Consider the following 14086-nt stretch of genomic DNA (forward strand, 5'->3'; position numbering starts at 1 on the left):
TTAAGTGTTGCATGTCTGCTATAAAAATTTGTATGTAATTAAACTCACTCTATACAGAAAACACATAGAGACGACACTATGAACGAAAGGAATCCAGATAAAGTTTGTATCTAGAGTATAGAGATTATACTGTAGCTTTCATTTGTTTTTATAAGAAGAATGGCAAACAAGACTTCAAAGATAAGAAAATCTTAACTACATAGTGAAGTATTGATTCTATGGAGATACATAGAAGCTGTAACCATTAGTTTGCCTAATTGACAAAGAAAGCTTTTTTGGCATTGTTCCCAAACATAAATGTTGTGAGCATGCCTTGACTTGTGTGTTTTATATCGTAACAATGCATCTCTACAACACTAGTCACAGTTTGTTGTGTACTACATAAGTGGTGTGCAGAATAACTTGTCTCTGCTGGAAGGATGGAAAGCTCAATAAATCAAGCAATGACTGAAAAAAAGGAAAATAAAGATAATGGTGCAAACAGGATCAAGGAGCCAAAGGTAAGTTTTCAGATAATTCTAACATATAAAACAGATAACCAGATTCTGACTTAATTTAATATGTAAAGTTTCTACAGTATTTCTGATAAAACACCACATCTTGTGAACTAAAGTAGTTAATCATGAAATATTTCATCTTCATTTTCCAATATAACAGAATTACTTTTATAGGCAAAAAGTTAATATGCTACAGTGGCATTTTACAAACGTTGCAATATTAGAAAGTTTTGAAATATTTTAGGATGTTGATAGGATTTTGTTTAAATCGTGTGGCTGTTGCTTAAATCGTGTGGCTGCACTGTGGTACAGTAGTTAGCACTTCTGCCTTATTGATCCAGTGTTCTGAATTTAATGTTGATATCTGTGGAGTGCGTAGTATACATTTACTCCTCATGTCTGCATGGGCATTTCTTCCCAAAGATGTGTGTGTTAGATAAATTGCTAAGTTAATTTAATGGCACTGGAAAGTGGCTGCATGTTGAACATTGATTTCAAGCTTGGTAAATTCCAAGTTGACACCTGACAATAAAGAGCCTAAAAACCTATTAAATCACATTACAGTACGTCAGTTTGCTTGTGTGAGTTTTTTTAACTGGAAAATGTAATGGATTGCCACTGGATCCTGGGCTTTTTTCTGCCTTCCGGCCAGGGCTACAGGAGTAGGCTTCAGCACCTATGACTCAAAAATATTAAGTGGATTATGTTATGTTTTAACTGGTTTACTAGGTGATTTGATATAAAATCCATCCATCCATCCATCCTCTTCCGCTTATCCGAGGTCGGGTTGCGGGGGCAGCAGCTTGAGCAGAGATGCCCAGACTTGCCTCTCCCCGGCCACTTCTTCTAGCTCTTCCGGGGGAATCCCGAGGCGTTCCCAGGCCAGCCGGGAGACATAGTCCCTCCAGCGTGTCCTGGGTCTTCCCCGGGGCCTCCTCCTGGTTAGACGTGCCCGGAACACCTCACCAGGGAGGCGTCCAGGAGGCATCCTGATCAGATGCCCGAGCCACCTCATCTGACTCCTCTCGATGTGGAGGAGCAGCGACTCTACTCTGGGCCCCTCCCGGATGACTGAGCTTCTCACCCTATCTCCATGGGAAAGCCCAGACACCCTGCGGAGGAAACTCATTTTACCCGCTTGTATTCGCTATCTCGTTCTTTCGGTCACTACCCACAGCTCATGACCATAGGTGAGGGTAGGAACATAGATCGACTGGTAAACTGAGAGCTTTGCCTTACGGCTCAGCTCCTTTTTCACCACAACAGACCGATGCAGAGTCCGCATCACTGCGGACGCCGCACCGATCCGCCTGTCGATCTCACGCTCCATTCTTCCCTCACTCGTGAACAAGATCCCGAGATACTTGAACTCCTCCACTTGGGGTAGGATCTTGCCCCCAACCCTGAGAGAGCGCTCCACTCTTTTCTGAATGAGGACTATGGTCTTGGATTTGGAGGTGCTGATTCCCATCCCAGCCGCTTCACACTCAGCTGCGAACCGACCCAAAGAGAGCTGAAGATCACAGCCTGATGAAGCAAACAGGACATCATCATCTGCAAAAAGCAGTGACCCAATCCTCAGTCCACCAAACCGGACCCCCTCAATGCCCTGGCTGCGCCTAGAGATTCTGTCCATAAAAGTTTATGTATTTAATTACTTACAATATTAGCTTCTGCACAGACCCATGAGAGTAGTTACATAAGTGGTAAAAGACTGCATACTAATCATAAAGAGAAACATTACATTACATGAGTGATACAGTGGTGCAGTGATTAATGTTGTTAACTTACAGAATCTGGGTTTAATTCAGGGATGTTTCATTCCTGCTCCTCAAATATCCATATGACATCATATGATGCACACTAACTGCAGATGATTACTTAATTACTTTGTCTTTCTCTCATTCTGAAAAGGGTGAAGTATGTCACAGTTCCTTCCATAAGCAAAAATTTCTGCTCACTTGTAAATCCACACAGGCTCTCCTTTTATTGTCATTCTTGAACTTTAAACTCTGCCTGGCTAATTTTGATTCGTGGAATGAGGGTAATTAGGTTAGATTGTTATTTTATTATATGTTAAGCTAATGTTTGTTTCCTTAACATATAAGCCATTTTGTGTCTTTTGTGTCTTTTTAAACATTAGATGGCAAAAAATAGGTACATGCTGTGACACAGGGGGGTGCTCTGCATCTAGAAAGACACATGTGTAGTACAAATTATTGTTAAAAAAGGCAATCCACTGAACAACAAAAAACATACAAGAAGGATAAAGGAATGGGGTGAACAAAATACAAAACAGGTTACCAAAAATAATAAGGTCGATGTCCACATTGCTGGGCCTCACTTAACTTATCTGATCTAACTACTGGTCTACCGAATTCTCTTTCCTACCTCCAATCTCTCCTTTTCGACAATTCACTGGCCTCTTTGCCAGATGAGCCCTTTTCTATGTTAATCTCTCAGCTCTAAGCACATATGACTGAGACTACATCTAGGAGTACTTAAAGTGTGTTGGAATCATGTAAAATCTGAAATGTTTTCTGTGGTGAAAAATACCAGGAAATGGAAGGCACAAAAACATGGTTGGCAAAAGAGGGTTTGGAAGTTAGGCTGGGACCAGAAAATTAAAAAAAATCAAAGAAAATCTGACTGTCAAAACAAAATCAAAAAACCGAACAAAACTTGGCAAAGCCTTACAAAAAAAGATCTTAAACATGCATTTTTTTTGCACCTAACTCAGTTAAAGTAGCTTTTCATCTATTTTCGAAAGACATCAAATTAAAGTAGTTTTTTGTTTATTTTTGAAAGAGTTACAATGAGAAGATAATAAGACTACTATAGGCAGAGAGTGATAACACAGTGTGTCACATCATCTCTACATCATGTGACTGGCAATAAACACAGCTAGCATAAACAAAATGACTGTTCCCATAAATCTGTACCACAAAATCTCAACACAGTAATGTAATGATTAAAAAAAAAAAGAAAACATGTATAATCATTGTGGACATTACTAATATTAATTTAGTAGGTGTCAAAACAGATTCACAACATAATGCTATTCTTGTCTCCAAAGAAGGACTGCTCCACGAAGTTGGGGCACGAAAGCCAAATATTGCAGCTGCCAACTAGAGGCTTGGTAAATTCCTACTTTTTTTACAGTATATAATTATCAGAGGTCCATTTAATTTGACATCAAAGTTGGGTAAAGATGCCCCACTTGGGATGTATCCTTTCCAGTAGCTTTCATTTCCATCCTGCTCATTCCTACAGTATATACTTTTGTGTATATATAACACTAATGCTTTGTGGACCAGCATTCTAGATTCAAATCCCATGCCCGGTTATTGACTGTGTGGAGTCTGCATGTTCTACTTTTTAATACAAGGGTTCAACTGGGTATTCTAGTGTTTCTCCTACATCACTAAAATGTGCAGGTTAGATTAAATAATGACTCTAGATCTGACCTGTGGACATTTATAGGATCAGGCTCTCCATGAACCCAAACTGAATTAATCATTTTGAGAATGAAAATGAATTATACTACATCTTAAATTGATTTTATATATATATATAATTTACATTTTATTAGGCTCTAGTCAAATCTACTTGCAACTTTCAAGATTATTTTGGAACTTATACCTCATAAATTTTGGATTTTTTTACAGTGTAATATTTCTATGCAAATTATGAATTTAAAAATGCATGACACTTTGGTATAGCAAACTTTCTGATACACATAAAAAATGACATTTAAAATGGAGTGTTTAAACTCTTAAGAACATCTTATGAAACAGCAACAGATAGATTTTAATGTGATTTTTATACTGAGCTACTTTTAGTTTAATAATTTAATGATAATTAACAAAATAAAATATACACATGTATAAAGTGGTTATTAACATAGAAACACCAGTATCTAATCATTTAATAAGACACCACATACCGCCTGAAGAGCTTGTATCCTTCTCTGGCATAGAATCTTTCAACATGTACACTCCTCTAGACGAGAGATGCTATAACTGTTTTCCCTATAAAAGTCAGTTAATTCATGTCTTATCAGTGCAACATGTGATAAAGCAGTTTTGATATCTGTGATAAGTACTTAATTGGGCGTACACCTGTAATTAGTAACTGAGAGGGATGAAGCATTTAAGTAAATACACATGGATTATTAACAGGAGCATTGCTTTACGGGAAGTGACCCTTACAAGCATGAATAAAACCTGCAACATTGTATTAAGACGATTATTTGGAACTATCATCTCTCTTCCATAATTGTTATCTTCTAAAACAAAGTGAGCATACAGATAAAGAATACATTTTACACTTCTCATTTTGAAACCTTTACATCCCCTTCATTGTCTGATGCAAGCTTAGACACCAAGCTTACTGTTCTTGAAAAATACACCTTCACTACAAGATTGAAATTTGCAGTAAAACAATTTAAAGTTTATTACCTGTTTAACCTCAAAGTCATGTGAAAAAGTAAGGACACCCCATTGATTTTTTTAAATCTTTTTTAACATACGTGGACATACTGCATTAGGATTTTATCTTCATTTAAATGGCATCTATAGACAAAGGTGATAAAACAAACATCATGCCACATTTACATTTTATAATCCATAGTAGAATTTAAATACACCTATACATGCATATTTTGCATATGGAAAAAGTAAGTACACTTTTACATGTATCACTACCTCAAATACCTAAAATTGGAATCAGGTACAAATGATTAGACGATCATTAGAGAGGATCTTGGGGGAACCTGTTTTATTTAAACCTCAGATATTTAGTTTGGTTTACTCTCTGTTGTTGAAGTGTGTGTTATCACCAAGCTTAGTTCCAAATATCACTCTGAGACTTTTAGGTTAAAAGATTATAGATATCTATGAGTCAAGTAAGCAATTTAAAAAGGTTTCTAAACAATTGGAAATCAACCTTTCTGCTCTCCTGAAGATCATCTATAAGTGGAGAAGATTTCATACAACTGAAAATTTGTCCAGGTCAAGCAAGTTTAGCCTGAGATCAGAAAGTAAGATACTGAAAGAAGTCCCTAAGAACCCCATAATTTCATCATGGGACCTAGGCTCATGTCACTGTTAATGTCAAAGTCCATGAGTCTACCATTAGAAAGAGGCTGCACAAATTAGATCTACAGTACATGGGAGGTGTACCATGAGTAAACCAAATAAACCTTAGGCAAAGAGCAGAGGCCCGTTTCCACGCTCAAATCGTAATGTATAAAACCTAAACTCGGTGTAAAGCCATGCACATTTTCATGGTAGCTAAATGCTTGGTGTACACAAGTTCTCCGCTCGGTTTTGCAAACTGGCAGCACCCAGCGTCAAAGCAGTGCTACTGTTCCACTGTGGTTTCCCTTTCTTGTTTAGATCCACATCCCTGATGCGGCATTATAAATGCACTGAAATTAACCGCATATTGTTTATTAGTTTAATGCATCTGATTGTAATTACACCTGTAACAATATAATGGTCCACAGAATGGTCAAACTATTCTAAATACCACAGCTGCTTTAGCGTTATTACTCTCACTGCACCTTCTTCTTCTTCTTTCAGCTGCTCTGGTTAGGGGTTGCCACAGCGGATCATCTTTTTCCATATTAGTCTCAATGCACCACTCGGAGTATTTATATCACTGTATCTGAGTGGGGAATCACAACTCCACAGCAACTGATTGGAAAGAGAATTATCAGTATACAGCATCAAGCACACGCTGCCTCAGCCATGCTATCTATTGAACTGCTCTCATATGGCAAACGCTTCAGAGCCTTTCCTGTACGGACCTCGCAGTTCAGAAACAGTTTCATCCCAAGACCTATAAACACACTCAATCAGTCCATCAAGTGCTCCTTGTAGAATGCTTTGTACTTATAAGTACAATTACCTCACTGTAAACTTGCGATACAGTTATAACATTGCACAGCCTGAGCCACTTTATAAAGCACGTATTTACATATGATGACGATATCATTTTTAAGATGAAATGCAGCAAAATATGTTTATTATATTATAGAGATAAAACTTTAACTTCATTTAAATAATCTATATTGTTAATAATTAAACATGTACAGACACGGTGCCGCAGCGCTAGCAAGGAGCTGGCACTCCGTTCACGGATTGTTCCTGCCTCATGCTGTATTCTTGCTGGGGCTGGTGTGAAACTGGAAGGAGAGATGGATAGAATACTTAAACATGTACTACAAATATATTTCAATATTCCTTAAAAGTTTTGAAGAATCGGCGTTCTAAGCTGACAGATGGCTTAACGTCTATTACAGAGCTGACTGTGTGGCGATTGAGTATTTGGAGAAAGAAGAGGAAGGACAGGAATTGGGAGTTATTACGTTTGAAAGAGACAGTACTGCTGCAATAAATTATTTATTCGAAGGTCGCACGTGGCGCAGCAGGCATCTTGCGTGAGGCATGAACAATCACTGCGCCACCATGTTCCCATGTTTAATAACATGCTTTAACTCCTATCATCATGAAAATGATACCAAGTATACATCTCAGTATTTTAATTATTCAGAGAGCTGTAATATCACGAATGTAATGGATTCTGTGTCCTGTCGGAGGAAGAGAAAGCCTGTTTAAGAAGCATGTAGTGATTCACACACATAGAGCACATAGAAGAACACATACAAAACAAAGCATTTAACAAGCTACTTTAGTTAGGATGGGATTTGAGAAACTAGTAAATTAAGCGATTTTAAGATGAAGTTTATGATGTTCTACTTTAATGACAAAATAAACTGCATGATTAAAGTGGAAATTTCAAGATTAAAGTTGACATTTCGTGCTTTTTTCCCCACTGTGTGCCTATTTTTTTTTCTCTGTACCCTAATAAGCTTTCATATGACACTCAAACGGTGGGCTACCACTCGCCTTTTTGCGGCGACTTTGATATCTGACAAGTTCTTTTTTATTTTGGGCACTGTGCGACTTTGTGAACTTGAGTTTTCGAGTTTCTCCGACACTCTATGTCACTCGATCAACTTCCTTTTGTTGTTTATACCACTGTTTAAACCAACAAATAGTACATTATTCTTTGCCTCCACTTGGTATTCACTGAAATTCTTTTATTTCCCCCCGTGCTTTTGCCATTGCCTTTTCACAGAACGCTGAGCTTAAGGGCTATTTACATTGATTTGCATATTCAAAGCAGGCGCGTGCATGTGCGTTACTTTTCATGCTGACCGCTTATGGAGCGGAAGAATGTGGAAGTTGGCGAACGCACAGATTTATGCATCTGGATTTTTTTGTGCGTACGCACATTTCTGCTTTTGCCCTTATGCCATGTTTTAGTGTGAATTCTACGCACAGCATTATGCATGAGGCCCCAGGACTTTTGGAACAATGTGCTCTGGACAGATGAACCAAAGATAGGGTTATTTGGCCACAGTACAAGAAGACATGTTTGGGGAAACCCAAAGACAGCATTTGCCAGAAGAACCTGACACCAGCTGTAAATCATGGTGGCAGACATTTTATGGTTTGGGGCTGATCTGTTACAACAGGGCCTGGGCGGATTACCAGCACAGAATTCCCTATGAATTCTTCATTGTACTGGAGAATGTCTGAGGATAATGTGAAACCATCTGTGAGAAGACTGAAGCTCAACCAAAAGTGGACCTTGCAACATGACCCAATGAAATTGCACAGCCGAAAGAACTGACAAGGAAAATCTTTCTCCTACACAATGTAGAGACCTTTAGACAGTTATAGGAAATGCCTTCTTGAAGTTGTTTCTGCCAAAGGGGGCAATACCAGCTATTAGTGCCAAAGGTGTACTACATTTTTCACAGACAGAAATTACATGTATGTTCATTTTTCATTAACTAAATTATTCCAAAATCAAATTTTCAATTTTTTTCAATTACATAACCTTTATCTAAAGATAATGTTTAAATGAAGTTCAAATATTTTTATGTCCACATGTTAAAAATGAAAAAGAACTTTTTATGGGATGTACTGTACTTCTTTTTTCATGTGACTGCAGAAGTTCCGAAATTACATTGTTTTGTATTATGCTCCTTGTGAAAAATCAGCAATGGTAAGTTTATTACAATATGTTCAACATCACACAATGAAATTCCAAACTGCATGTTAACTACAAACTAGTGACCACAGTATGCAAGGTCAGACATTAAATAAATCAGACAACTTACAATATATACAACACTAAATGTGAAATATAACATCAGACAATAAAATCAGACTAGGTACACTAATGCATGTGTGAATATACTAAGTATCCATAAGACCAGAGGGTACACAAAGTTCTTGAAAATAGTGGTTAAGGCTGTCTTCCTTATTTCAGGTCTATGTGCCTGTAAAATGACCCCTCTTTCAAAGCCATGGGCACATACCTTCAAGCCATGATACCTGTAATTATACAATTCTGAAAGACCTGCCCACTATTTTTACACCCTACGCTAAACATTATTTGTTGGATAACTCTGGAAAAACACTTATTGCATTTGTAAACCTGTGATTCTCACAAGGAAGATTTATTGTCTGGAAGTTCAATTTAACTGCATCACGGAGAACAAGTGTTCATTTAAACTTACGGTAAATAATGATTTGATGAGCCTTATAAAGGATTTATATTGCTTAATACTTACAATATATTTTTCACTTACCACTGCACACCATTTCAAAGCTCTCAAGCTTGACTTCGAGCAATGAGGCGTTTTCAAATCATAATATTGATTCTGTAAAAGAGTTATTTGTACAGTAACAAACGCTGCTCACTAGCCCGCCTTTTCAGTTTTGCCTTTGCGGTGCACGCTAGTTCCCATTTACGTCAGACGCGATTCCCCGCCCGTAAATCAGCGTCAGTCAATCGTGGCCCGCCTGAAGGCTCCAACTCTTAGCGGTACGCTGTGTTTCCGTGGAAACCACAACAGACGTTTACACGCTGCATGTTTTTCTGTGGTTTGTCTAGTGCTGGGGGTGCGGTATGACAGGGTGCGCCCAACTCTCTCACCTCTCAGGTAAAGTCCAGAAATTTGTGCAGTTTATTTGTTTTAAGTGAACGTGCGCGTGTGTGGCTGCGAGTTTGTGTTTTATCAATGTTTATTGCACCGTAGAACTATGTTGCATCGCGGTGGTTGTCGATGTCCCACGTGCTTAAGCTGCAGAGAAGATTTTTGCCGATGGGAAAATCTCTTAAATGGTTAACCTTGTAAGACTTAGCTGTGTGTCTTGTAAAGTACAGCACTGGTTAAAGCAGTTTGTTAGTATTAAGCCCCTGGTTTCTTGAATGTGAGTGCACTGCATATTGACCAATGAGTAAACTAAGTGAAGGCATTTATTTATTTGTGGAATTCGGCAGTCGAAAAATGCGTCTCCCAATTTAAGGTTACATCCTTCCCGTTTAGTATGTTGCACTTAAACTACTGCATACTGATCGAATTCTGAATATATTTATCCAGTTTCAGGGCACTATCGAATGCAACAGCTCTGGACACTCACACCAGGGTCAGTCGTGAGTCGCAAATTCGCCCAACACGTCCCTCTTTGGGATTAGTATGAACATTTGGAGTAAATGGGAATAAAACACGCATAAAGGTTCGTTTTTGTACCAATGTAATTGATAGCTGGATTCACTGTAAATCGTCTTTCTCGTTTTCTTTTTGAATTTGACCTTATATAGACAGGTGCGTGCATGTGACGTTTTAATGCTGTTTATAGTTATTCCTTTTCTTTCTTTTCATTTAAATTACTTAGTAGGTTTTGAAAACATATTCCACTTATTTTTCACACCTCTTCCTCGCTCTTTAATATGCCACCAGTATGAAAGGCGATATATGAAAAGATTATGAAGTGTTTTCGATGTAAAATTGTGGGCTGCTTCACAACAGATTGCGCTGTATAAAATCAATCGTATCTCGTATCATTAGTAAAAAAACAATGAAGAACAAGAATTGGCGTCTTTATAAAATATCCCAGGACGAAAGGCGGTATATAAAACATTGGTTTTTTTTCTCTTTTTTAGTTTTTGGTAATTTTAATGTCTGTTTTTCTTCACTTGTGAAATTGTCCTCTGTCCGAGATCAATGCATTTTTTGATCTTTTAACCGCATAATTAGCTTTATTAAAATGTAACCCTGATATTAAAACTTACTCAGTAATGTGCACATCTGATTAGAAAAGAAATGGTTTTATCCACACTGTAAGCGCTGCGATAAAATAACACTAAATCGAAGTGAGGGGGGTTAGGACCCCGTGAAGCTTCGAGGGGCTCTGGTAAAGCGTGCATAAGACAAGGTTCCGGTACTCTATGTAGAAATTGAAAGAGGTACCGGTCATCCCCAAGCACTAGATGTAGAAATCAGCTAAGCGGTACTGGGTTCTGAATTCTATCAATGACTAATTAAGTTTATTGTTTTTGCAGCAAGTCTGATAAAGTTTGGAAACTTAAATTATGGATTCCATTGACTAGTTTCTGTGTTGGAACTCGCCGTGTGCATTCTCGGTCACCACCTGCAGCTGCAAACTCCGGGGCACATGGTTGCCCAGCTGTGTGGGAACCAGGATGTATATATAGAAAGTTCAGTCATTTAGATAGCTGGCTGTACTCCATCTGTAACTGCTGACACACTCGGCCTTGAGATGACGACGAGCATTTAACCCAATCAATGGTGAAAGGATCACTTAGAGATCGGTTTCAAAATTGAATGGACCTTTTGGATTGTCTCTGGGGTTTTGGCACATCTACTTATCAGGCTTCATACACCTCTCTCGGTAGCCACTGTGAAAGGCCACGATAAAGGAAGAATGGCATTGCTAGCGATGCATATACTTTAAAACTGACACTGGTTGCGGAAGGAAGAATGGCATTGCTAGCGATGCATATACTTTAAAACTGACACTGGTTGCGGAATTGGACGCTGTATCCAATTACATCTCGCGGCACACTTTTGAAGAATGCATACATACTGTGTTGTAAACAGAAAAAAAAGCCTTTAACAAGTTGCTAACTTCCACTATCTGTAAACAAATAATTGGCGAGTGTTGCGAGGAAACGCTGAAGGAATTGGACTCGGGTTCCTATGGCAACGGGAGACTGTTTTGATGAGCTGCATACTCATTTATTAACGTCGTTCAGTCAGAATCGGCCAACCGATTTTATCCTGTTTGGAATATTTGAACAACTTGTAAGGTTTGTGTGTATGTGTCTTTCTTTCTTTCTTTCTTTCTTTTGCACAAATGCTGAAAATTTCTGAAAATGTATTGACGGTTTTGTGTCTGACGCTAGATAAGTATGGATAGTATGGATTTAAATATTAAAGTTATTTCTCTGAGAGTCTTTATGCATGTGGTTGATCAAATATTTTCAGGATGGAGGATGCTTACTACTTAATACCCTTGTTTCATTTCTTGTACATTTTTACAAGATTACCTTTGTGTTGCATATGTGTCTTCAAAAACTGTTATCGATTGGTACTGGGATATCTTGGTCCTTTTTCGGATTAGTGATAGTATCAACATTGTTCATTATGAGTTGCCCAATTAAATGGTGAGATATAATTGCATATACAGTACATAGTATAGTAACTCACTCATATCTAATGCAGGAGGTAAAGTATCCGCTAAGAAAGGACACTTTGATTGATCAATAATTAGGGGTAACCACTTCCACAATAGAAAAACTAAATACTCTAAAATCTCAAAAATGCATTTTTTGATTGAAATTTGGTGATGATTTAGGAAAAAAGAAAATTAGTTTGTCAATACTTGTCACAAATAATGTTTGTGGGCTATTCTTCGGCACCTTGAGCTTTTTTTTTGGCTCAGCACTGTAAACTGTTCACATGGTGAAATGGGGCTTGTAATTGATGCCACTCTTATGCCAATTTATGCAAGTGAAGGCCACTAGGCCATAAGAAGTGCAAGAATGAAAATTTGGTGAATCTCTTGAAAGATGTGCTTAGCAAGTTGTGCCTTTGGCTATACACAATACTCTGTTCTGTCTGCTTCATATTCCTTGTAGTGTGGTATAAAATACATACAGATTCAAAGGGGGTATAGAGAGGTTGTCCCTCATGGATTGTCGAGTATGCTTTTATACATACACCTCTAAGAATGGAGTGGGTGACAAGGGCCCTTGGTGGTGAAATACATGCAGTTTTTCAGATGATTAGAGCCCCTTGGAGGTCAGACTGTGACGTGCCACTACACTCTCTACGTAGTTCACAAAGCAGAAACAAGGAACTGCCAGTACGTGGTGTACTGACCCAGTTTAAGCTCTGGGTACAGCACAAGCCAGAAGTGACACCATGCCTTGATAAGTTTAAATGCTTGCTCAGCTCAGTAAAAGGGTACCCCACAGACACAATATAGATAAGGTAAACATTATACGTAGTTCAGGATATTATTCCTTTTCACCTGTTCTTTTCTATATACAACGCTTAAAATGTTCAATTCATTCCATGGGCCACGTAAATGTGAAGCCTGTTAATGTCAATGCTGTATGTATGGCTTAGAGTAAGCTATGATTCAGTGTATGTTGCTTTTGATCTAAACTCTCTAAAATTTTGTGACAGTAAAAGATTACAAATCAAAGTTACATTCAAGAAGCAAGAATTAATCTATGACGGGAATTTTTTACTCTAAGTCAATTATATGTAGCATATTCAAAAGGAAGGATCCCTAGTAAGAAAATAATATTAACCCCAGTTCAAAAAATAAATGAAACATATATTGTATAGAGAAAAGTACACAGTTAGTTATATAGTACTTCTGATACATTCAGTTAGCAGCACTATCACCAAGGCCTATTCTATTCTGTTAAGAAATTTCCTGGGTAAGCTGGGTAATAAAATCTTTAATTTAATTTTGTTTTTTGTATCAGTAAGGTGCTGCTGGAGTATGCGAATTTCCCCTTGGGATTAATAAAGTATCTATCTATCTATCTATCTAACACAGCTAGTATATTTTATATATGTGTTTTATTGCATTGGATTTCTGAGGCCATAGGACTAGACAGATTTACTGCTATTATTTCAGAGGACATATCTAATTGATTGCATACCCTAACTCTTACTTTTTACCAATCACTAATAGTGCCTTTACCTGTTGATCTGTAGTTAGTTCTCTCATGCAGGATGTGCTAAGTAAATCTTCTACATGAAGTGTATATTTCTTGCTAAGTTTTATTCCTCCAGATCAGTTGAAGTTACTCTCAATGTGAAATATTCTTCAGTGTTAAGCCTAACCAATCTATTTGCTTGCCAAGCTCCAAGTTTGTAATACAGTATCTAACAAATAAAACAATGTAATGTGCACTTTAAGTCACTACATATAACTCCAGAAAGAATATATACTGTGCACTGGACTTGGAGAATCCCATCTGCTTCATCTTACTGTAACTGTGATTCAACAAAATCTTTTGTTTTTGATAACACTTCATAATAACTTTAATTTTTTCATTAATAAACCTTGGAGAACCTTTAAAATGGATAAACAGTTTTAACTTAATGTTAGGTACTGCAAAAAAATCTACAACTAAAGACTAAACGGTTTCTAAAAATACAAAGAAACAATGTATTATGT

General features: G+C 37.6%; 1 protein-coding gene across 3 annotated transcripts in view; it reads left to right on the top strand.

The window, feature by feature from the left end:
- The first annotated feature begins 354 nt into the window (after nt 1-354).
- tsga10 (testis specific, 10) overlaps nt 355-14086 on the top strand; it is an 88080-nt gene continuing 74348 nt past the window's right edge. The window contains exon 1 of one of the 3 annotated variants that reach the window (XM_051927154.1): nt 355-500. In XM_051927154.1, the coding sequence (XP_051783114.1) occupies nt 420-500 (81 nt within the window). In that variant the 5' untranslated portion in view covers nt 355-419. Of the gene's footprint in view, nt 501-11410; nt 11689-14086 lie in introns of those variants that run through there. The other 2 variants (XM_051927152.1, XM_051927153.1) reach the window with 2 other exon arrangements.

This window comes from Erpetoichthys calabaricus, chromosome 4, assembly GCF_900747795.2.
Source record: "Erpetoichthys calabaricus chromosome 4, fErpCal1.3, whole genome shotgun sequence".
Classification (NCBI taxonomy): domain Eukaryota; kingdom Metazoa; phylum Chordata; class Cladistia; order Polypteriformes; family Polypteridae; genus Erpetoichthys; species Erpetoichthys calabaricus.